Raw genomic sequence first — 25,150 nt, 5'->3', positions numbered from 1 at the left:
AACAAGAAAGGGCAATCAGAGATTGCAGACCCTCACCAGGACGTGTTTTTAGTGGTTTTAAGGCTCTTGTGTTAAAACAAATATGGTGGCCGAACCACATGACCGATGACGTCGTCATTTTTTTTCTCCACCAATTTATCCATAGATGATGCTCAAGAAATTTCATCCTGATAGGATGAAGTTTTGTACTTGTCGAATTATGACATCATAATGGAGGCACCTATGACATCATCATTAACCTATTTTATTCCACATGCAGAATTCTTTACAACGAGCCATGCCTCAATTTTTTCTTTGCAGCACTTTCAGAGATATGGATGTGCAAATTTTGTCGGTTTTCCCAAGATGGCACTTGTACCACGTGACCTATGACGTCATAATTATCATTAAAAATTATGCAGGCGGAGGTACACCTATGGTGAAAGTTTCCTGTCAATCGGACCAACGGTTGCAGAGAAAATCACATTTATTCTGTGCAGACAAACAAACAGACAGACAGACAAACAGACAAACGGACTCAAATGCATGACCCTCTCCTCTGGCGAGGGTAATAATTGCACTTCATAGCCGAATATGGCTATTCACAGGTGGCGTGCAAACATCTGGGTACATTAATTTATTTATAGGGTAGAAGCTGCTGCCCGATGGATAGGATAGTGCAACTGTGTGTCACGGTGTGTCCGACAAGATCAGACCACTTGACCACATAGTGAAGGGCAGGAATTTGACATTTGGCCAGAGCACTGCCGATAACTCGCTTATTCCTCGCAAAAAGACCCTGGGATCTTTAATGTCCATCGACCAATCCTTCAAAAGATGTGTGCACCAACCTCCCCATCAACCCCCTTTCTAGCGCTCCAATCACTTCACATCCATCTGAGGGATGGTGCACTCATTGATGCCTTGTCTGCAAAGCTCCAATTAAGAAGCTTATAGTCTGACAATGAAACCTAGACTAGACAGCTCAAAGGGAAGGGTGTTACCTCTGCACCATCCTGTTAAGCCATGTTAATGAGAATACGGAGTATCTGATAGAAAGTAAAAAAAAGTGCTCACATCTTTGGATTTTAGATTTGGTCTTTGGTTTTTGACTTCTTGATTTTATTCCCTTTTTATTTGTCCCTTGAAATTGTTGAAATTAATTACACTAGGGCGTGCCCGTATGTGGGTGCAAAAAAACATGCGTGCAAACAACAACAACAAAAAAAAACTTTGAAACCACGTGGCAGTAACGACCACAGAACCCCCCCCCCTCTATTTACATGAAATGGTTTGGTCCATTCGCAAAGCCAAAGCGAACGGCTTGCGAGTACGGTAGAACCCCCCCCCCCCCCCTCTATTTACATGAAATGGTTTGGTCCATTCGCAAAGCCAAAGCGAACGGCTTGCGAGTACGGTGACCATACCTTGGGAACCACTTGTCCGATTAATTTCAAACCTTGAAAAGGCACATCCTCGGGTCCCCAGCAATATACCTGGCAAGTTTCAAGTATATCAGACCCGTGGTTGTCGAGAAACAGCGGTCACAGACAAACACACACACAGACACACACACATACACACAGAGATTACTGGAATTATAGATAGATTCACAAAAATATTCCAAAGCAGTTTCTCCAAAATTATTTTGTGAATGACCAAACTGCCTTTGATCCACTACATGGCCTGGATTTTAGCTCAAAAGTGTTTTGATCATGTTGCACTTTAGACCAACATTTTTGACATATGCTGCTGGTTTCTCCATATTTGTTGGCGAAGATGAAGGTTGAAAAAAATCGATGTCTTGGTGAAAAAAAAAAAGTCTTTTCGATTTTATTTCTGCAAAAATCTATTCAATGGCTTGTGATTAAGACTGTCATTCTTTCAAAATGTTACGCTCAAGAGTTTTATTGTGTCGATGCCCTTCACTCTGGAATGCCAGCACTACAACCACCGTTCCTCCACAAACATCTATCTACCTTTGCCATCAGTTTTCTGCAAACCCAAAAATGCCAGTTTTGTCTCTCCACATTTTCAATCCATGACTTTTTTAGGACATCCTCTTGGATTTTTTTCCTTCCACCACAAGCTTTATTTCTTTCTTTACAGCTTCATCTCCTGACCTTGGGTGCACACGACCATACCAACCAAGTCTTCTCTTCCTAAGTTCGTCTTCTCTCCTATTTTTTTTAAATCTCTTCCTGATTTCTTTATCTCGGCATTCTTTTTTTCAGAGGCAATCCATTCATCCATCTTGTCATTGTCATGCCTTCTGTCTATTGTTTATACATCTTTGATCCACAGTGCCCAAATTTAGCCTCCATGTATCAATCCCAGTCTGATATAGGTTTTATAAACTAACCTTTACATGTAATATGTATATCTGCCTCATGATACCACTTAGTAGAGTCCACTTATTACTTGCTGACTTTTTCTTCATCTAACATGATAATTCTGCTCCCACTGATGCCTCGATCGTGTCTCCATGGTAACAGAAACTCTTGACTTTTCCCAAATTATTTTAGTAACAAATTTCCATTGATACGACCGCACCTCTTAGTACACCGTATATAACACTGTCTACATTGAATTGAATTTTGTCCATCTCCTTTTCCACATATTGAACAAGGCCATTGTTCGCTTTATTACTTTCTCCTTCTTTGCCACTCGCCACAACCTTCGTTTTATTAATGTTAATGGGTAAACATTTCTACTCTATTTCACTTTTCCGTTTTTGAAACATCTCACCTTCCACTGTTGCACACCAGGAGTATACTGCGACTCCTTTTTTCAAAGGGATTTTATTGGGTTGTAAACTGCAGTGCACTTTTATTTCGTTTTGACATCAGCTGTCATTGTAGAACGAACGACTTTTTTTAACAGTGATTCAAAGCTCTTGGACGAGCCTGCACATTTATTGTATGCAACTAGGACATGAGGAGATACCAATATGTGTGTATATGTACAGTGCCTTCAGAAAGTATTCACACCATTGACTTTTTTACATTTTGTGTTACAGCCTTAATTTAAAATGGATTTAAAATGTCACTGATCTACACATATTACCCCATAATGTCAAAGTGGAATTTTTAGTTGGAAATTTTTACAACACAATTAAAAATTAAAAGCTGAAATAGCTTGAGTCAATAAGTATTCAACCCCTTTGCTATGACACTCCAAATTGAGCTCAGGTGCATCCAATTTCCTTTGATCATCCTTGAGATGTCTCTGTAACTTCATGGGAGTCCACCTGTGGCCAATTCAATTGATTGGGCATGAGTTCGAAAGAAACAAACCTTTCTATATAGTATATAAGGACCCACAGTTGACAGTGCATGTCAGAGCAGAAATTCTACCATTAACTCCAAGGAATTGTCCGCAGAACTCCGAGATATAATTGGAAGGAGGCATAGATCTGAGGAGGAATATAAAACTATTTCTAGAGTGTTCAAAGTTCCCAACAGCACAGTGAGCTCCATCATTAGGAAATGGAAATAATATGGAACTACCCAGACTCTTTCGAGAGCTGGCTGTCCAAACAGACTGAGCAATCGGGCAAGAAGGTAAATTTGATATTTCTGTACGGTATTTCATTTTTAATTTTTCTGTAATAATTTTCTGTAATAATTTCTAAAAATAGAAATTCCACACTGACATTATGGTGTATTATTTGTCGATGAGTGACAAAAATCTCAATTTAATCCATTTTAAATTCAGGCTGTAACATAACAAAATGTGAAAACAGTACAGGGGTGTGAATACTTTCTGAAGGCTCTGCAAAAGTATGCATATATGTGTGTGTGTTTGTATGTTTATTTGAATAATATAGAAAGCTTTTTTTTGGAATTTAAAATACAAAGGTGCATAATGAAATGCATTGAAGATTTCCAAATCAAGAGTAACAGGTCCTGAGTCTTTTGGAAAAAGTCTTTTAGCTCTTTCACGAGCCTCGATCTTGTATACAAAAAAAAAAAAAAAAAAAAAAAAAAACAGCAAGGCCTTGACTCTCCAATAAATTGTCTTCATTTTTTAGCCTGTCCTTGCGAGAGTAGCAAACATTGAGTTGGTCATGCGATTATAGGAACATTGTTGCTTATTCTTTTTTCTTTTAATAGGATTTGTATACAACTGTTTGTTACGATATTATGTTATGCAATTACATCACGCATGCAGAGCAAAAATGAGGTTAAACAATTGGTTTACTTCTGTCTGTCCTTCTGTCTAAAAATGCCATTTTATGATTGAGTTATATGACTAGTTATATGACTAAATTATATGACTAATATACTAATATATAAATTATATGACTAATTAATAGTTATATGACTTTATTTCAATTGAATGTTATATTTTGAACAGAAATCGGAATGTGAATTTCTTCAGCTCAGCTCGAAAGCCCCTTTCGCGCATACAAAATTAGTCTGAACCAACATTGATATTTTGGATTAACATTAAGAAAGTTGTCTGATCATTAATTTGCGTTCACATTATTTATTTACTTATTGTGTACTTGAAGAGCTCGAGCTAGAGCAGAATGTGGAAGAGTGTGGAAGAGCTAGAGAAGGGAACAAAATGTGATGGAGGAAACGCCGACAAACAGTGATGACTCCATTTACATCTCCCTGTCTGACAACACGGACCAACTTCTATCCACTCATCGTAGAAGTGAGAGTGAGAAAAGGGGAGGGGAAGAAGGACACAGTCTTCAAAACATAAATCCCACATTGTTCATCCATCTTCCTGATGTTAGGATTTATTTATCCATTTTACAGTGTAGATTTTTTAAACTATGCCCTTTCATTTCAGAAAGCTTCCAAACTGAATTGCTAATGTGAAAGGTTGTACCACAATGTCAGCCATTTATCTTTTTCTTTGGAGATGGCATTTCTTTCATTTGGTACGAATTTCCACATTTTGTTGTAGTCAAAGTTGTCGTCGTATTGGACAAGTGACAGCATTGTTGTTGTTTTTTTTTTTTGTACACCGCTCCTTTCCTATGCCATCTCCAGGTGCTGCATGACGTCATTGCCGGGCACCGAAGGGGGCTCGGCCATGACACACGCTGAAAGGGAGTACTCAGTTTTCACTCTGGTTTATTTCTTGTTTTCTTGTTTGTTTGTTTGTCCGGGCGATATCTCAGCCATCCTTTGAGCTAGGAAGCTGAAATTTTGGCACAATAGTGAGCAAGTCCTTTGGCAAAAACGGTATTTTTGTTTTTTGATTAATCAATTAATTGATTAATTACTTAATTATTATTGATTAATTAAATACTTATTTATCTGGGCAATATCTCAGGCACATTTTGAGCTAGGAAGCTGATATTTGGACATGACAATGACCAAGTGATTTGGCTGTAAAGGATATTTTTGATTTATTGATTAATCACTAAATTGATGAATTTTTATTTATTGACTTTTTCTTCATAGCCGAAGTATTTATTGACTACTCAATTAATCCATTAATTATTTCATTTTTCGATTAATTATTTAATTAGTCAATTCGCAAAAAGTTACAGCAAAAAGTTACAGATTGAACTGGTGGCTTAGGTATGCCAATAGCCAATTGATTAAGAAATTACTTATTTTACGATTATTATTTATTTATTTTCTTTATTAATCACTTATTTATTTCCTTTCTCATCTGGGCAATATCTCAGGCACCTTTTGAGCTAGGAAGCTGATATTTGGACATGACATTGACCAAGTGATTTAGCCGTAAAGGGTATTTTTGATTTATCGATCAATCAATTAATCGATTAGATATTTAATTATTTATATGAATGGGTGGTACGTGTGCAGCCACCCGGCTGCTGGTTGCATCATTTTCAGTGGGCGCATCTGCTGCTGATGCAATGCCTCTCTATAACCAGTTATCTGGTACTCATTTTGCCAACCTTGGAAGGATGACAGGCTGAGTCAACCCCACCTGGTGTTAATTCAATGGGATTCAAACTCAGGACCTGAGGATCCCAAGCCCAGCGCCCTAACCATTAGGCCAACACCAGGTATATTTAATGACTTGAATTAGTTAATTTTTTTAACGTTACAGATTCGGATGAAATGGTGGTGGTTTAGGTATTCTAATGACTTGAATTAGTTAATTTTTTTAACGTTACAGATTCGGATGAAATGGTGGTGGTTTAGGTATTCTATTAGCCAATTGATTAATTATTTAATTATTTTACGATTAGTATTTATTTTCGTTATTAATCACTTATTTATTTTCTTTCTTATCTGGGCAATATCTCAGGCACCTTTTGAGCAAGGAAACTGATATTCGGACATGACAGTGACCAAGTGATGTGGCCATAAAGGATATTTTTGATTTATTGATTAATCAATTAATCGATTAATTATTTATTGATTCATCAATTTATTTAAAAAATTTTGATTAATGACTTATTTAATTAATTTTCAAAAAGTTACAGCTTCAGATGAAACACTGGTGGTTGAGGTATGGTATGAGCCAATTGATTGATTAATTGCATAATTAAAATCAATAAATGGTAATCGTAAAATAATTTCTTAATCAATTATTGTACACCTCTCCCTCCCAATACCATCTCTATGTGCTGCACGGCAGTATCACCGGGTGCCTAAGGCGCCCCGGCAATGCCGCACTGGAGGATGCTATTTATTTATTTGGCATGGGGGCGGTGTACTTTGAATGTATCTCTACTTGTTAATTTTTTTAAGAACTGTTCCCACTTTTTACTTGAATGGAACTTTCTAATATTAACTTTCTGAATATTTACTGTAAGGCACCGGTTTTCATTATTATTATTATTATTATTATTATTATTTTGTATACTGAATCGAGGCTCGTGAAAGAGTTAAAAGACAATTCTGCTTGAATGTAACTTCCTGATTGTTGCATTTCTACAACTGTTTCAAATATATTAATATCTAATTACTGACAATCAGAATTGTCTTTCGTATGTATGAAAGTGACAGTGAGATATGCATGGTTTCTGAGAGGTAGATAGGAGTCAAAAACTACGTTGTACGTTTTTCTTTGGGTGATTAAGTTAAAAGATTTACAAACCTTTCGGTCATCTGTTTATACTTAACTGTTCGGCCTGGCAGAGGCGAGTTCTCTACAGAGTGCTGTTCTAGTTAAAAGTTGGGTTTATTCTGGAGAAGCTGGAGTGGGTTGGAGGTTTTGCCGAGCAGACAGAGCAAAGCCGGAGGAAAGGCAGTCAAAAATAGTTATGACTAACCTGTCTCTACTGTGAGAGCAACAGGGCTTGTATCTCTGCCTTATCACAGGAGATGTATATTTTATTGTGAGCTTTAGATTCCACAAAATTTAGGAGAGACAAATACGATGTGGGGGTACCAGTCCATATTCTTTTCTTTTTTTCAGAAGAAGCCTGCCCATCGAGTGTTTTCCATATTCTGTGACACCAGCAGTCAAAGTGTGAGTTTCAAGGACAAAATTCGGTTTTAAAATGTGAGTTCCACAACACCTCCCCCTAGTGGTCCTCATGATACACCACACTAAGTGCCTGTGAGAAACCACTTCGGACCCCCAGAGGTCTTAACCCCTGCCAGGGTCTGTTGACCCTGCCGGCCCGAGACACTTGCTCGGGCAGCGTCCTGATGGACAAAGGATGCCACACTCCACAGACCCCCAGTGGGACCCAGGTCGTAGCACGACACCCATGGTTGGACCCCACGTCCAAATCTCGCCAGCACAGCCTCCCAGCTGGCTGGCATAACCCAATTTCGAAAGGGGCAACTTTTACACTCGGCCACCCCAATGACCTCTCCTGGTCCGCATTCCGCAGCCCGGGTACGAACTCCCTCCATGACTGCTCCAAATTAAATTCCCATTTAAACTTGAGTCTGATTTTAAATTTATTTTAAAAAAATTTGGCCTCGTGTGTCCAACCGCAGCTGCAAGTAACAACCCTTTCCTCGGGTTCTTCTGCCCCTCCTTGCAGCTATTCCAAATTCACTATGGGGACCAGATTTTCTGAGGCTCTATCTCCCGATTCCTCCATGTCCGAGTCCAGCTCGGGGCGAAGACACCACCCCAGCTGAGTATTCAATTTCAGAGCCTCTGGTACCCAATCGTGGTTCGTTATGAGGGTCCCCTCGGTCACTTTAATCTCATCCTGGGAATATGTGATGGACCGACTCACCTCATCTCCCAGACTCTGTTAGACCCGAGCAATCGCTTCCTCGATGGTTACTGTCCAAGGTCTCCAGCCGCTGTGTCAAATCATTAATCTCAGCATCCCCAATCAATTTTGGCCCCAACAGGTCCTTATCAATACATACCCGCTCCGGTTCTGTAACAAGGGCCTCCAATATTTTTACCCCCTGTTGCTTCGAACCACCGTCCTGGTGATGCACAAATCCCAATTCCTCTCCCTGTTGGTGCATTCTGGCATCCACCTAAGCCTGACAGCCTTCCAGGTCATTCTCAGCAAACATTCCCAATTTAATTTTGAGTTTTCACTCTTTCCCTCTTTACCTCTGAACATGCCCTCTCTTGTGCCCCAAGTTCTTTCTTTTGTTCTCTTTGGGCTTTTATTTCTTCAGTCCCGGCATCCAATCGTTCACTACAGGCCTCCAATCGTTTACTACAGGCCTCCAATCGTTCATTGTTATTCATTTGCTCCTTCAATTCATTCATATCTTCACTCATTCCCTTTATTTCGTCACTAATTCCACTTAATAAATTTAACATGGCCTGGAAAGACATCGGACCCGTCTCCTGGCTCTATCGCTCAGGAACGGGAGAGGTTCCAATCCTATTCTCATACAACTCTACCCCCGGCCCGCTTCCGTGTTTTTCAGGATCCTCCATCCGCTCGGCCATGCCGTTCATGTCCGCCATTACGTGCTGGCCAAGCGGTTTTCCCATGCTTGCGTAATTTACCTCAGAAAAAAAAAACAATTTAAATTTTTCGAAAGCGCGATGTTGCGCTTCACGCACCAATAGACCATAAAATTTGGACACCCCGGTACTACCACTACCTCCCCCTCGACGAGAGAAAGACAATCGTAAAAAAATTGGATTCCAAATGCTGAGCGCAATTTGCACCCAGCCGGTGTCGACCCGCAACTCCCGGACACCGAGTGTCCTCCCGGTTCAAATCCTACACTCCTGACACCAGTTGTCGTGTTCCCAGGAGTGAACACCGCTGGGGACGAATAGCCGATCGAGCTTAAACTCTGAGGTGTTCAGTCAACTATGGCGGACCTTCTTTATACGCGCGAGGATTGGGGGAGGCCATCAAGGCTCTTACCTGCACGGATTCCACTGAAGCGTCCTCAAACCACGCTAACCAAATCAAACCAACATGGAATTAAACTGCAACAATACCGGGTTTAATGAAAGAAATCCCAGTATCAAAATAATGCACAGTAAAACTAAAATCCTAAATGGAGCGCCCCCATACGGACTCGTAAAACAACACAAGGGGATATAAAAGAACGACAGTAAATGTGTGTTTGTGTGGTGCATTTGCTCAGTACTCAGCTTTGAGCGGCCCTTGAACCCGGTCGGTCCTCGAACGGGTCCCTGGTCCATGCGTGGGAAAACACACCTTGGCGCCAGGTTTGTTCACCCGCCAACCACCGAACGTGAAGCGGGCAGGGCCTCGCTCTGTCCTCGCCCCATGCTCCACAAAGCACACGGCGGTCTCTCCAAGCTCACACGGCACGGCACACAACCATCATTGGTCAGCACCAATGGTCAGCACCAACAAACCAGGGAAAGGATCCGCCCGCTCTCACCAATCGCCCAGACCAGAAGAAAGAATGTGTCTGCTCGCGATCACATCCACGAAGCCAGAGACCTAAGAGCACGAACTGTGACCGCTTTTCATCAGCTCGAGACACCAAGAGAGAAAGAATAAATGCGACTGTTCGCCACGAGAATCCCAGCGCAAGAGCCCAGAGCAAGAGCGTATAAAACGCTCTTTTATACACAAGAGCGTATAAAACACTGCACGCTATTGATGTCCCAACGCAAGAGAGGGAAAATGCCAAGACGCAGTCTTTTGTTCCCTGGTCTCCCACATCATTTGATGACGTCCGCTCACGCTCCTATCAACGAGTGCCATCTCATTGCTCTATGGCCGTCCTGACCAATGGTTCTTTGGGGCGAGGCCTCACGGCCACTTGCCGGGCTTTGTGATGACCCGTCGGTGATATCATTGGTGGTGCTCGAATGTCCTGGTTCCGGTTGTTTTATTTAGTGTTTATTTTAGGTGCGGAGAGCACGGCTGGTGTGGGGTGTAATGCAGTGTCATAAAGAAAAAAGGAGAAATCACAGAGGCATTTACATTCAGGGATTTACCCTTAACCCCTACCTAATTAACATAGCCCCACCCTTCGCCTTGGGAACAAATATACGACCTTACATGACATCCGGTCTAAAGGATTCTCTACTTAGGTACATGGAGGTTTCTTCTTCTTCGTCACGACATTCGGAGCACACTACCTATACAATCCTACTTGGCCCTAAAGTATTTAATTGCCAACCCCCCATAAACGTAACAGTATTAATTAAGAGTTATTTCTCACATGTAACATATTTGATGATCGGAGCTCACCATCAAACTAAGTATATCGATATCCATGTTTAAATCTGATAACAATTGGGCTTTTTATAAAGATTTGTTTGGTGCCCACACCGATTGAGCGGTACCCACACCCAGCCAGCTGGCATGATAACAGTTGAAGTCACCACATATGAGGAAGAGAGAGTTGGGATGAGTGGATAGAAGTTGGTCCATGTTGTCAGACAGGGAGATGTAAATGGAGTCATCACTGTTTGGAGGATCGTACAGAACACATATGAACAAAAGGTGGGAATGGAGGGGAAGCCGTAGCCAGAGGTAGAGCCAGAGGATATGAGAATTTTTTATTTTTTTTTAAATTGATTCTTCACCATTGGGAGATGGGGCCAAAAACGATACATAGCAGGATATCTCAAAGAGTTCTGGATGGATTTGGACGAAACTTGTTGGACAGGGTGTGTTCGTGACAAGCACGGATCGATTCAATTTCGATGAAGATCCGGATCGGGATCAGCTCGTAGAATTTTTCAAGTGATTCTTCACCATTGAGTGATATGGCCAACCAGGCGGAGGTATGCTCTCTACTGAGTGCCGTTATGGTTGTATTTACTATCCTCTCTATACGTTTTGTATACACTATACTCTATACTTTTTGTATATACTATACTCTCTATACTTTTTGTACATACTATACTCTCTATACTTTTTGTATTTACCATGCTCTCTATACGTTTTGTATGTACAATACTCTTTGTACTTTTTGTATCTACTATACCCTCTATACTTTTTGTATGTACTAAACTCTCTATACTTTTTGTATTTACCATTCTGTCTATACGTTTTGTATGTACAATACTCTTTATACTTTTTGTATGCACTATACTCTCTATACTTTTTGTATATACTATACTCTTTATACTTTTTGTATAAACTATACTCTCTATACTTTTTGTATGTACTAAACTCTCTATACTTTTTGTATTTACCATTCTGTCTATACGTTTTGTATGTACAATACTCTTTATACTTTTTGTATGCACTATACTCTCTATACTTTTTGTATAAACTATACTCTCTATACTTTTTGTATTTGCTATACTCTGTACTTTTTGTATATACTATACTCTATACTTTTTGAATTTACCATACTCTCTATACGTTTTGTATGTTCAATACTCTTTATACTTTTTGTATACACTATACTCTCTTTACTTTTTGTATATACTATACTCTCTACTTTTTGTTTTTACTATACTCTTTATACTTTTTGTATACACTATACTCTCTATACTTTTTGTATATACTATACTCTCTGTACTTTTTGTATATACTATACTCTCTATACTTTTTGTATATACTATACTCTATACTTTTTGAATTTACCATACTCTCTGTATGTTTTGTATGTACAATACTCTTTATACTTTTTGTATACGCTATACTCTCTATACTTTTTGTATTTACTCTACTCTATACCTTTTGTATTGTTTTACATTTTTCAAAACAAAAATTTTGGTTTATGTTTCCCCGTAGTTCACAAATGTTGTGGAGGATAAAAGAGGCACCTTCTAATACTCTATTCACTTGATAAATGGTGATTATGTGTAGACTTCAGCACTAAACAGCTTGATACAGACTGGTTTCTTTGGATGACTTCATGAGAATGGGAATATGCAGCAAGCTTTTGAAAGCTTTCCATTTTTTAAATTGAGTATTCAAACACAAATATTAATCTGCTTCTTCAACTCCAAAGAATTGCACATCAACAGCGGCTTAATTCACAACTTTATTTTCAAGTCGGAAAACTACACAAGTTAGCCGAAGTTTCACTAAACAAGTGCAGTAATTCAAGAATGTGAGCATCAATCGATGTCATTCGTGTCAGTGAAACATGATGACCTTGGAAGTTATCTGCCAATATCGATTTGCACTTTCCCACTAACCCATTCGTCTACTCTTTTTCCTTCCCCACCGTCTAGGAGTATGCCGCCCTGTGCCACGTATTCCAGCGGAGCCCAGCTCATTAGCAGACCATGTATCAGCAACACGTGTCGTCTGTGGTGCGCTCGTCTTCCCCACCATCGCCACCGTCGTGGGAAAACTGCTTTTCAGCCGTGTGAATTCTAACCTGCAAAGAACGATATTGGTGAGGCTGGGGGGCTGTGTATGTGGAGGGGAAATGTGAAAAGTGAAAAATAAGGCGACAAAAGCATTTAGTTGCCATAACACGTTCTACACAGTCTGGTGGGGAAAAAAATTAAGTTGTATGTTTGCTTCATCTGGGAGACTTAACGAAGGGATGCAGCCTGGGACTTTGATAAGCAGCTGATTCATTATTGATATATCACTGAATATAATCAAGATAGCCTTGAATGCACAAATGACGTTTGTTATCTAAGTTTTAAGCCACTCCCATCCAAATGACGTTTGTTATTAAAGTTTTAAGCCACTCCCATCCAAATGCATTGCGTGGCAGCATTGCTTTGAATATATACATATGCTATTATTGTGGATATATATATATATGTGTGGAGTATGTTGAACATTTGTTGTCATGGTTTACAGATTTATTTTTTCCTAGAAGGTAAAGGCCACTCATTGTAGAGCAGGATAACAAAGTAAATCAATGCCACAGTGTTTTGAAGAAAGAGTGGAGAACCAGGTGTGGATCCATGATTTTAGGTTGAGGGAGTGGCGAGGAGGGGGAGGAGGAGGGGATGAAAAAAATGTACATTACACTGAAAAATGTAATTTCACCGAGCAGAGTGAGGGGAACATTTTTTGTGGTTGTTCCTTTTTGCGTATAAGTTCTAAAGACTTTTAAATATAGACAAAGAATGGTCTGATACACCTGAAAATAAGTTATCTAATGAAAAAACTTTTGCTCAAATCTCAGTATTTATTTTAATTGTTCTCTCATCATAGAGAGCCTGGTGTTGGCTTAGCGGTTAGGGTGCCTGCTTGGGATCCTGGGATCCTGGGATCCTGGGTTCGAATCCCGGTCGATCACTGAATTAACACCAGGGGGGTTGACTCAGCCTGTCATCCTTCCGGGATCAGCAAATTGAGTTCCAGTTCACTGGTAAATCCCTGTGTGTTGCAAGAGGCGACCAACTGGGTTGGCGGCAGGAAGGGCATCCGGCCATAAAGCGTTGCTTCAAAAAAGGGGACCAATATCCCGAAAAAGGTCAACCTCTGCTCTGCGGGGAAAAATGGCCTCTAAGGGTGGTTCTTCTTCTTTCTCATCATAGAAATACAATTGAATTAAAAGCAGGCATTGCATATATAATGAAACAAATGACATAATGATTAAAAAAAAATCAGTCTCTGATGTATTGAATAAGGTTTGACATGGAGGTGACCTTCAGCTTAACATTTCTATGGCTGGTCTTCATCATCACCTCAACTGCGTGTGAATTACTTATAACAAAGCTTTCTTCTCCCACACATTTGATGCCTATTGTATACCTTGGATAATTTTCCATGGTCAAAAGGCATGTTCCTGAATCTTGAAAACACAGACTGAGTACTGAATTCAAACAGAATGATAGGACTCTGGACTAACTGGTATTTGGGATACCATTCCACATCTTGGTTCATGAATGGTTAGGAGAAAAGAATCATCTCCGATGACAAATCAGTGATTCTGATCATTCGTTATTCATCAAGTAATCACTATGGGAACCACCTGAATTGTACAAATCACTTCCATGTTGTACGCTGCGTTCAACATCAGCTGTGGTCTGAGGAATATCGGATGATCCCACATTCTGAGACCACATCTTTGGTTATACATTCCTCAACACATGTTAAATAACCAATCGCTTTTGACAGGAGGGGCTTATGGGGGAACACTGGGTGCCCCCACTGGATCCACCCCTGAGAACAGCAGGATGTAGGTGAACAGGCAGAATAAGTGCAGACAGATGAAAAAATAATTATTAAAAACCATAGTCCCCCTGTCGCTCCGTGGTGCGACGGGGGACAAAAAGAGAGAAGCAGGAGAAGGATGAGTTACGTGACAATATTGAAACTAGAACGGCACTCAGTAGAGAGCATACCTCCGCCTGGTGAACAGTTTACGTTTTGTATCCACTGATAGGCCGGATCAGGATTCGGACCTGAACGAAAATCTATCGGCTTGTTCTCGTCACCTAACCAACTCGTCCACCAAGTTTATTCATAACTCGTCCATAACTTTTTAAAATATCATGTTCATGATATTAAATCCTGAAATTCTTGTAGCTGAAAACATGAAAGACCTGAAAACATGACTTAAAAATTAAATAATTCTTGTAGCCGAATCCATATTCAGATCTTCACCAAAATCGAATGTGTTTTTCCTTGTCAGATACCCAACCGGTCCACCAAGTTTTGTCCAAATCTGTCAACAACTTTTTGAGATATCCTGCTATGTATGTATCGTTTTTGGCCCCATCTCCCAATGGTGAAGAATCACTTAAAAATACGAGTAGCCGGATCCGAATTCAGATCTTCACCAAAATCGAATGTGTTTTTCCTTGTCAGATACCCAACCGGTCCACCAAGTTTTGTCCAAATCTGTCGACAACTTTTTGAGATATCCTGCTATGTATGTATCGTTTTTGGCTCTATCTCCCAATGGTGAAGAATCACTTAAAAAATTCGAGTAGCCGGATCCGAATCCGGATCTTCACCAAAATCGAATCATTTCGTCCTTGTCACACATGCTACCTCTCTGCCAAATTTTGTTTGAATCTGTCCACAACTTTTTGAGATATCTTGTTCACAAACGGACAGACAAACAAACAGACAAACAAACAGACAGACAGACAGACAGACAGGGGTGAAAACATAACCACCTTTGGTGGCGAAGGTAACAAGGATGCAAGTCCTCATTTAGGACACAGCCCTCAGCCGCTCCTTTAAAATGGGACGTGTAGATCAAGTGCAAGGGTGCGGAGGGGACCTTTAATGTCTAAGGTCCATAAAAGCTATTGTTAAACTTGCTGTAGGCCGGATGTAAGCCTTTAGTGACGTGTTCGTAATTTAAACAACGCATGTGCAGATATGTATAATGCAACGAATTATTGTCCCCCGTCGCACAGCAGAGCGAAAGGGGGACTATGGTTTTCCCCTCCGTCCGTCTGTCCATGCGTGCGTCCGTGCGTGCGTGTGTGTGTGCGTGTTTGCGTGCGTGCGTGTGTGCATAAGCGAAGGACCGCATTCGAATTTGGTGTGTGGGTGCAACCCACGTCAAAATCCAAGATGGCCGCCGCCATGTATGTCTGATGCCATGTATGTCTGAACCTTGTGAGATGAATATCTTGAAAAATAAGCGAAGTACCAACTTCTAATTTGGTGTGTGGGTGTATCTCGGCATCAGGAAGACCGCTATTGAAAAGTGGGTCGCCACGTCAAAATCCAAGATGGCCGCCACCATATATATGTCTGAAACTTGTGAGCGAAATATCTCGAAAAATAAGCGAAGTACCAACTTCTAATTTGGTGTGTGGGTGTATCTAGGCACAAGGAAGAACGCTGTTTAAAATTGGGTCGCCACGTCAAAATCCAAGATGGCCGCCGCCATGTATGTCTGAACCTTGTGAGATGAATATCTTGAAACATAAGCGAAGTACCAACTTCTAATCTGGTGTGTGGGTGTATCTCGGCATAAGGAAGACCGCTATTGTAAATTGGGTCGCCACGTCAAACTCCAAGATGGCCGCCACAATATATATGTCTGAACCTTGTGAGTGAAATATCTTGGAAAATAAGCAAAGTACCAACTTCTAATCTGGTGTGTGGGTGTATCTAGGCATAAGGAAGACCGCTATTGAAAATTGGGTCGCCACGTCAAAATCCAAGATGGCCGCCTCCATGTATGTCTGAACCTTGTGAGCGAAATATCATATCATAGCATGTTTTCTGCGTCTTCCACTTTGTCAACTCACATCACTTCCCCGACGGGGGACCTAGGCGTAACGCTTGTTATGACTGTTTTTAATGCACATATAACAGATTGTAATGTCACGAAACATAATGATAAATGATTTTAACTCAACTGGAGCATGTCCAGCTCAGTTTTTGTCGACACCCAGTGTCCGTCATCCGTCGTCCGTCTGTCGTCTGTCTGTCTGTCTGTCGTCTGTAAACAATTCGACGTCTACGCTCTAAAAGTCACAAATATTGATTAAATTTGATGAAACTTGTTATGCAGCATCTTTAAGACATAAACTAGTTTGGGATTGCATTTGGACGTTGTACACCCCAAAATGGGCGCGGCAGGGCGGCCATATTGAAAATCAATTTTTGTCATATTTTTAGCACATATAAAAGTGAAGTTGTATGTTTTTTTTTAATTTATTTATTTATTTGTTTATTTATGCTTCAAAAACTAAAAAAATACGAAACCAAGTTCCACCAAATTTTGCATGTTGCCTAAGGGTAGCAGCCCAAGTATGGTTTCTGTTTGGGTAGCATATCTGGGGGAAGGCATTCAGGGTGGGGTAAGATCCTAATTCTCTCTATGTTAATGTGTATCGTATAGTACCACCTGGTGGTAGCCAGTATTACAGATCATCATCTTATATGAAGAACGTTTAAAAACGTAGCCATATGCTACCCATCATTACGGTGATGCTGAAATCTGAGTGAGAACAATTCGAAATTTACAAAATGTTTAATTACTCATTTTAAGCGGAGGTTCAAACCAAAGCACACATTCTGAATATGAAAGAAATGCATCCAGCCATTTTTTTGTCAAAGCTCCAAACAGATGGATGCACGGCATGACAGGACCCAAAATACAAGCCCCCAGGTGGGCTGCCACTCAGTTGGGAGCTAAAAATTCAGATTGATGGTAAGTATCAGGGACATTAGGAGCTTCTCTCTTTTGATGGGCAGGAGAGAAAAGAGTGAAAGAACAGGCACAGGGGAGTTGGTTTAATAGATGAGAAAGAAAATGGGAATGATAGTGGAGTTGAGTATAGAGCTTGATGATGTCGAGTCTCCTCAGGCAATGATGGCATTGCCTTTATATGGCTGCTACACACAGGTAAATGTGTGGTATAGACTGGGGTCGCTACTCCTCTCTGTCCTTCTGCTGGCCGTTGGGGAATTCGCCCTCTTCCGCCCGTGCTGTTGGAGTCGAATGGACTCTCATCCACCAGATGTGCAGAGTCATCTGCCATTTACGGACCATCACCCTGGTAAGGGGGGCTGACAGGTACTACACCTTGCCCACAGGTGACCTGGGGTTATGCAAGGCAGGGGCATCCATCTCCATGAGTTATCAGAAGACACCCACATACTCAGGCTTTGACTTTGAGAAGGCAATAAGTAATGGCTTACTGAGTGAATACTTTGTGAGGGGTGAAGGATTGCAGGAGCGGGGGAGGGAGGTAGTTGGAAGGATGGCCATACAGGATCTATAACAGTAGAGAAGCTCGAAACTCCTGTCGAGTGATGGCTTTGCTGCATTTGTAAATGTAGATTACTCAAATTCAAAATACTCATTAAAGGTTGGTGTTCCAGTCATCATCTGCCAATTTGATGATGTGATCCATTGATGTTTCATCTAAATGTATGATGTGATCTACAATGTATGATGCCCAGAGGTAACGCTGATGCAGTGATCACAACGCATCGCCCATTGCAACACCTTTGTCACCAGATTCAAATGATAGACAACTCGTTTCATAGGAATTCCATGATTTTATAACTTCTGGGGAAGTCTCATTCTGTTATTTTATTTTGGGGGTGTGGGGGAAGGAGCGGTAATGACAGAGGCATTATATTTTTGGGTTGTCCATCAGGCTGTCTGTTATCAGTTTTATGCATACATTGACGAAGTCGCTGGAGGATTATATTTTTAGGTTGTCCGTCCTTCCATCTGTCCGTGATAGTTTTTCATGACCGTGATAACTTGAGAACGGCTGAAGGGATGTTGGTCAAACTTGATGCAGGTATGTATAATGAGGTAAAGATGAACGGACTAGATTTTGGGGTCACAAGGCCAAAGGTCAGAGGTCATGTTAGGTGAAAATCCTGTTTCCACGATAACTTGTGAACCAGTGATGGGATTCTGACCAAAGGTGGGACAAGCATGTATTATGATGCAAAGATGACCTGATTAGATTTTGGGGTCAAGAGGTCAAAGGTCAAATATCACAGTCTATAATAGGTCTATAACGTGAGAACGGCTGAAGGGATCTAATTCAAACTTGGTACAGGTATGTATAATGATGCAAAGATGAACTGATTACATTATGCGGTCAATGGTCAGAGATCCGTTAGGTAAAAATGTTATTACCGAGCTAACTTGTGATGCAGTAATTCGATTTTGACCAAACCTGGTATAAGTATGTATTACTACTGAGACACCTATGCTATGCAGGGTGGGAGGCCAAATAAAAAAAAGCAATGCAAAAATGGTGAATGCCAAACCATGAACCAATAAATTTCACATTCCTGTGACACCATTCGAATGGCAGGCATGGACAGCCAGTTCGTGAAGGACTTGGGCAAAACAATTACTGCATCTGAATGTTTCTATACACGGTCAATGGCAAAACTGCAAATGCCGAATCCGCAAATGTCATAGGTGGAAACCCTCACATCATTTCCGCATTTTCCTTGAAACTCAATCTCTCTATATCTTAAAGCTAAAGAACATCATTCCAATCACAAATTAATACGATACCGTTAATATAACAAAATACAATGTCACAAACACTCTTGAGATAAAATAATATACGCTACTGGTCAAAAGTTTTAGAACACCTCAATTTTTCCAGTTTTAATTGAAATTCACGCAGTTTAATGTCTCAATGTACTCTGAAATTAAGCAAAGAACAAATAAAAAAAATTGGAGAAAAAAAAGAAATCACAGAATCATTTTGTTTAACAAAATTTAATTTTTATTTTGGACTCGGCAAAGTAGCCACATTTTGCAGATATAACCGCCGAACACACTCGTGGCATTCTTTCTACAATGGAAATCAAATATTGTTCGGGAAGTTCTTCCCAACACTGTTGCAGAGGTTCCAACAAATGTGTTGCACTTGTAGGTTGCTTTGCTTTCACCCTTCTGTCCAGTTCATCCCAACTCAGCTCGATGGGGTTTAAGTCTGGAGACTGTGTTGGCCATTCCATGATTTGAAGCCTACCATCTAGTTCTTTTTCTCGAAGGTAGTTTTGACATAACCTGGAGGTGTGTTTAGGGTCATTATCTTGCTGTAGGATGAACCCCTGATCAACTAGGCATATACCAGAGGGTATTGCATGGCGCTGCAAAATGCTGTGGTAGTCCTTTTAGTTCAGGGTGCCAGTAGCTCTCTGTGCAAGTCGCCGACTCTGGATCCAGCAAAAGAGCCCCAGTCCATCACGCTTCCTCCTCCATGTTTGACAGTTGGTGTCACACACTGAGGAACCATCCTTTCGCCTACTCGACGGCGTACAAAAACCCTGCGTGATGAACCAAAGATTTCAAATTTTGATTCATTGGTCCATAAGACCTTCTTCCAGTCTTCAGTAGTCCACTGGCGGTGCTTCATGGCCCAGGCAAGCCTCTTTTTCTTATTTTCCCATCTTAGCAAAGGCTTTCTTACTGCCACTCGACCTGTCAAACCTGCAGCTCGAAGTCTTCTCTTCACAGTTGAAACTGAGACTTGCTTACTTCGGCCAGTGTTAAGCTGTGCTTGAAGCTGTTGTCCTGTGAGCCACCTATCACGCAAGCTGTTGGCTCACAGAAACTTGTCTTCTGATTCTGTTGTGGCTTTGGGTCTGCCAGACCTCTTCCTGTCAGAGTTTCCTCCATTTTCTAATATACTCTTTCCTGCAGTGCAATATTGTCCAACTAATGCTTCAGAGGGTGTAATAACAGTCTGTTCCAATACTGCTTTTATACAGACAGGGGGCTTGTAAACAAGTAATCAGCAGAGGTTGGGACACCTGTAGGAATTGTTTGCATCAACTTTCAAGGCTTAATTTACTTGCATTGCTGCAGAACAGCTGTAAGTTGTTCACCCATTACTTGTTCCCTGAAGAAGGCCTCTTTTTTACAATATAACTGTGCAATTTACATTATTTTCCCGTTTTTGCGAACCTAAACTTTTTTTTTAACCTCGAGCAGTTTACTGCTTACCTTTGTACCATTTCAGGCTATTCACTGGACATTAAACTGTGTAAATTTCACTAAAAACTGGAAAAATTGAGGTGTTCTAAAACTTTTGACCGGTGGTGTATATGCCGTTCTAACATGATAATCAATACAGACTAATCTGCCGGCTAGCAGTGGCGGATATGTAACGCCTAGTACTGGTGGAAAATCAAAAATGTATTGAGAAATCCATGAAACCTCCCCCCCACATTAGGATGGATGAAAGGATAAAAGCAGAGTCCTTTGGTAGGAAACTCAAAATCACAATTGCACGTTTTCTCAAAGTTTTATTGTCAGGATTTATCAAGATCATCATCCAAATTCGAACAGATTCACAAACGTGATGAACATCCTCATCACTTGTGCTTGGCCGGCCTGCCCCCTTCCTCTGTAGCAGGTCTCCATAACTATCTTGGGCCACAACTTATTTTTCCTCGATGGTCGCTGCCTTCCTTAGATCGTCCTGAAGCTGTTGTTGAACCAGTGTAGCTGATTTGGTCTGAATAAACCAGGCAACATACTGCATTCTTTTTCTTGTGGGGATGCCATTTGCAGTAAATATGATGTCACAAGAGACACATACAGTCACGTGAAAAAGTAAGTACACCCCATGTAAAGTTTTGACTTTTTCAACATATTTCAACATACAGCTATTTGATCTTCATTTCAACAATATTGATAGATAAAGGTGATATAATATAACAAATATCATGAAACATTTACATTTTGTAGTCCATTGTATAATTTAAATAAACATAAATGCAAATTTCGCATGTGGAAAAAGTAAGTACACCCTTGGCTCTAATCGGTGGTATTGCCCCCTTTGGCAGAAACAACCTCAGGTAGGCGTTTCTTATAACTGTCTACCAGTCTCTGACATCGACTGGGATAAATTTTTGCCCACTCCTCCATGCAGAAATCTTTCAGCTGTGCGATGTTTGAGGGGTTTCTTGCATACACAGCTCCATTCAAATCCCCCCACAACATCTCGATGGATTTAGATCCGGGCTTTGGCTTGGCCATTCCAGAACCCTCCATTTCTTTCTTTTCAGCCATTCCTTGGTGGATTTACTGGTATGTTTAGGGTCATTGTCATTTTGCAAAGTCCACCTTCGGTTGAGCTTCAACTCTCCGACAGATGGCCTCACATTATCCTCAAGCACCCTCTGGTAAAATGAAGAATCCATAGTTGATTCTATGATGGTGAGCTGCCCAGGCCCTGATGCAGCAAAGCTGCCCCAAACCATAATATTTCCACCGCCATGCTCTACAGTTGGTATCAGGTTCTTGTGGTCAAATGCTGCCTTTGGTCTTTGACAAACATGTCTTCTGGTACTGTGGCCAAATAGCTCTACCTTTGACTCATCTGTCCAGAGCACATTGTTCCAGAAGTGCTGGTCTTTACCTCGGTGTTCATTGGCAAACTTTAGTCTTGCCCTGATGTTCTTTCTGGACAGCAAAGGTTTCCTCCTGGCACATCTCCCATGTAGATCAAATTTGTGCAGCCTCTTTCTAATGGTAGACTCGTGCACTTTGACATCAACAGTGGCAAGAGCTAGGTGTAGGTCCCGTGATGACATTCTGGGGTTCTTCGAGACCTCTTTCAGCATCTTGCGGTCCGCTCTCGGGCTGAACTTGCTGTGGCGGCCTGGCCTGAACAAGTTGGCAGTTGTTTGGAATCTTCTCCACTTGTAGATGATCTTCCGGACAGTCGAATGATTGATTTCAAATTGTTTGGAGATCTTTTTAAATCCCTTCCCAGACTCGAAGGCATCTATAACCTTCTTTCTGAAGGCCTCAGAGAGCTCTTTTGATCTAGGCATGGTGACGCCGCACACTTCAACAACAAAAAGCAAACCAAACTAAATGTCTGAGGTTTAAATAAGACAGGTTCCTCCAAGATCCTCTCTAACGATGTTCTAATCATTTGCACCTGAGCTGGTGCGCCTGATTCTAATTTTAGGTATTTGAAGTAGTGATAAATGTCGGGGTGTACTTACTTTTTCCACATGCGACATTTGCATTTATGTTTATTTAAATTATACTATGGACGACAAAATGTAAATGTTTCATGATATTTGTTATATTATATCACGTTTATCTAGCAATATTGTTGAAATGAAGATCAAATAGCTGTATGTTGAAAAAGTCAAAACTTTACATGGGGTGTACTTACTTTTTCATGTGACTGTATATAATTATTTATTGCTGCCTGCCCCTACCAATCATGTTCTCAGTAGCAGTTTCCTCATTTATAGCCTCTCAACTTTCCAACCCTGCCCCCTCCCTTAAACCTAAAAGAGGCCTCAATTCCCATGGAAAACTCTGCTGCCCCCTTTCTCTTAAGCCTCCGACCACCATCATTCTGGAAACTTCCCCTTTGCCCCCAAAATGATTCCCACTGCTTTTTAAGCCTAAAACCTTTCTTCCAGCACCATTCTTCTAACCTTAGGTTGGCCTCTCTTGCTATATACACGAATTATATTCCCTTTGCTTTTCTTGAAAGCCTGGTGTTGGCTTAACGGGGCGGCTGGCTTGATTTCTCAAGGTCCTGAGTGCAAGCCCCTGTCATGCCATTGAATTAACACCAGGTGGGTTGACTCAGCCTATCATCCTTCTGAGGTGGGGTAAAATGAATACCAGCTTACTGGGATGAATGAGCCATTGGAGTATCCTGGATCAGACTGGCGACCCATCCAGGATTGTGGCCATTAGCCTCGGAAACTGCTTTGGCAGCCCTCTTTATCTGAAGATGCAAAACAGAGTGGTCTTCGTCTTCTTCCTTTTCTTGAAAGAATACCAAGAAAACATTACCTCACAATCCTTTGCTTTTAGTTCCTTGCGCGACAGCTTGTACCTATTTTTCAAATCCTCTGAGTAAACCTTCCGTTGCTGCGACATGTTGTATCACAGCCAACGTCATCTTGCCATGACATCAGACGCCACTTAACCTTCCTTCAATATCGTTAACTCCACTTTTACTTTAGATAGCTTACTCGGCCTTAGACCACATGCTTCTAAAGCAATACAATTGCCTGCTAGTCTGCTACCAACACTACTGTAATGATTCCAATATGACTATTACGAAAAACAACAAAAATATCCACAATTATCCCATTCTGCGTTAGAGCGCCCTGAATAAACTGTCCGATCGCTCCCTTTGCTAGTTAACTCCTTGAAATGTAGAATTCTTCAAAGATTTTGGCAGCCCTTTATTTCACCTTTTATATTAGGACAAAACAAACAATGTCCATCAGTAACTTGTTTGTATAATGTTATATACTGGGTTTTTCATGAACTTGAACAAAGTAGTTTTAGGGCGCATCGTTTTTTGTTTTTTTTTCATAAGTAAATTACGAGGTGAAGTTTGTCAAGTTTGTGACCTTGAACACACTGGGTGAGGATTTGTAGAGCTTAGTCATGCAATGCAATACCACTGTTGCTGCGAGTGCAGACCTTTTGCAATTAATTTTTTTGTTGTTGTTGACCTAATGATGCCCTTGGTGTTTGCTCAGACACTTCAAGGATACGTCGGTTCTTTTCCGTCTTTGCTCCGAAGAAGCATCTTGACTCGTGCACTGCATTACTGATGCTTTTGAAGTCGGTTGTTTCTAGTTGTGCATCAGTATTCTTGCTACATGAGTCACTTTGTTGAAGTCATTTTGTGACAGAAATTTTGATTGGCTTTTTTTTTTCTCCATCCGACTCATTTTCAACCTCTCTCGAACCTTTGTCTCTATATGTGTGTTTGCAGGAGCATTGTTTGTTTGCTACTTGATCTGTTTGTGAGGTATGTTAAAGTAACCCGTTGCTTCATTAGACATGAGGGTTCCCGTACAAGAGCGCACTCTCACACATCGGCTGCCAAACCCGAGTGGGTTACTTGGAGAATAACCCTGCTTCGACGACTGCATGATGTCGGGCCCTGTAGGAGTGAGGGCGTGGGAGGCTTGGTGTGAAATTAAGGTTTTCTTCTTTGCCAAAGCATGTACTTCTGAGAATAGTCATTACACCACAAAGGCAAAACCGAGGCTGCTTGTCTAGCAATGATCCTTTGAGCAAAAATAATTATGGCAATTTTTAACATGGGAGGGGAACATTTGTTCACTTTCATCCATTACATGTATGTACTTGCTTTTCATCTTTTTGCCAAATCAAAATTTGCAGCGATTTATCTCGTGTCATTGCGACATGACATCGCCATTGTATTTTTCTTGATTATGCTTTAGTTTGTTCCAATGGTCTAATGATTGCACGGAAACAGTAATACAATCGTATATTGTTCAGAAACACAATAAATGGCGCCTTTGAATTATTCCATTTACACATTTTTTTGGACAATGCCATAATTGAATTGATATAACAAACAAATGTCGGGAAAAAAATTCACAGACTTTAAAAAAAATCTAAATACAAAACCCAGTGTGGAGAAATGAAGTCAAACTTTATTGCCACTTGCCACTCTTTTTCTTGCCAATAAATTGCCACTCTTT

General features: G+C 40.8%; 1 protein-coding gene across 3 annotated transcripts in view; it reads left to right on the top strand.

Annotated features, from left to right (window-relative positions):
• MARCHF5 (membrane associated ring-CH-type finger 5) overlaps positions 1–25,150 on the top strand; it is a 366,957-nt gene that overhangs the window by 328,558 nt on the left and 13,249 nt on the right. For all 3 annotated transcript variants that reach the window (XM_068110060.2, XM_068110058.2, XM_068110059.2), the window contains exon 5: positions 12,496–12,662. In XM_068110060.2, coding sequence (XP_067966161.1) covers positions 12,496–12,662 — 167 coding nt within the window. The remainder of the gene's footprint in view (positions 1–12,495; positions 12,663–25,150) is intronic.

Source organism: Myxine glutinosa, chromosome 3 (genome assembly GCF_964187855.1).
Source record: "Myxine glutinosa chromosome 3, kmMyxGlut1.1, whole genome shotgun sequence".
NCBI classification, from domain to species: domain Eukaryota; kingdom Metazoa; phylum Chordata; class Myxini; order Myxiniformes; family Myxinidae; genus Myxine; species Myxine glutinosa.
Note: the sequence above shows the minus strand (reverse complement) of the source record. Positions and strands in the feature narration are given on the sequence as shown.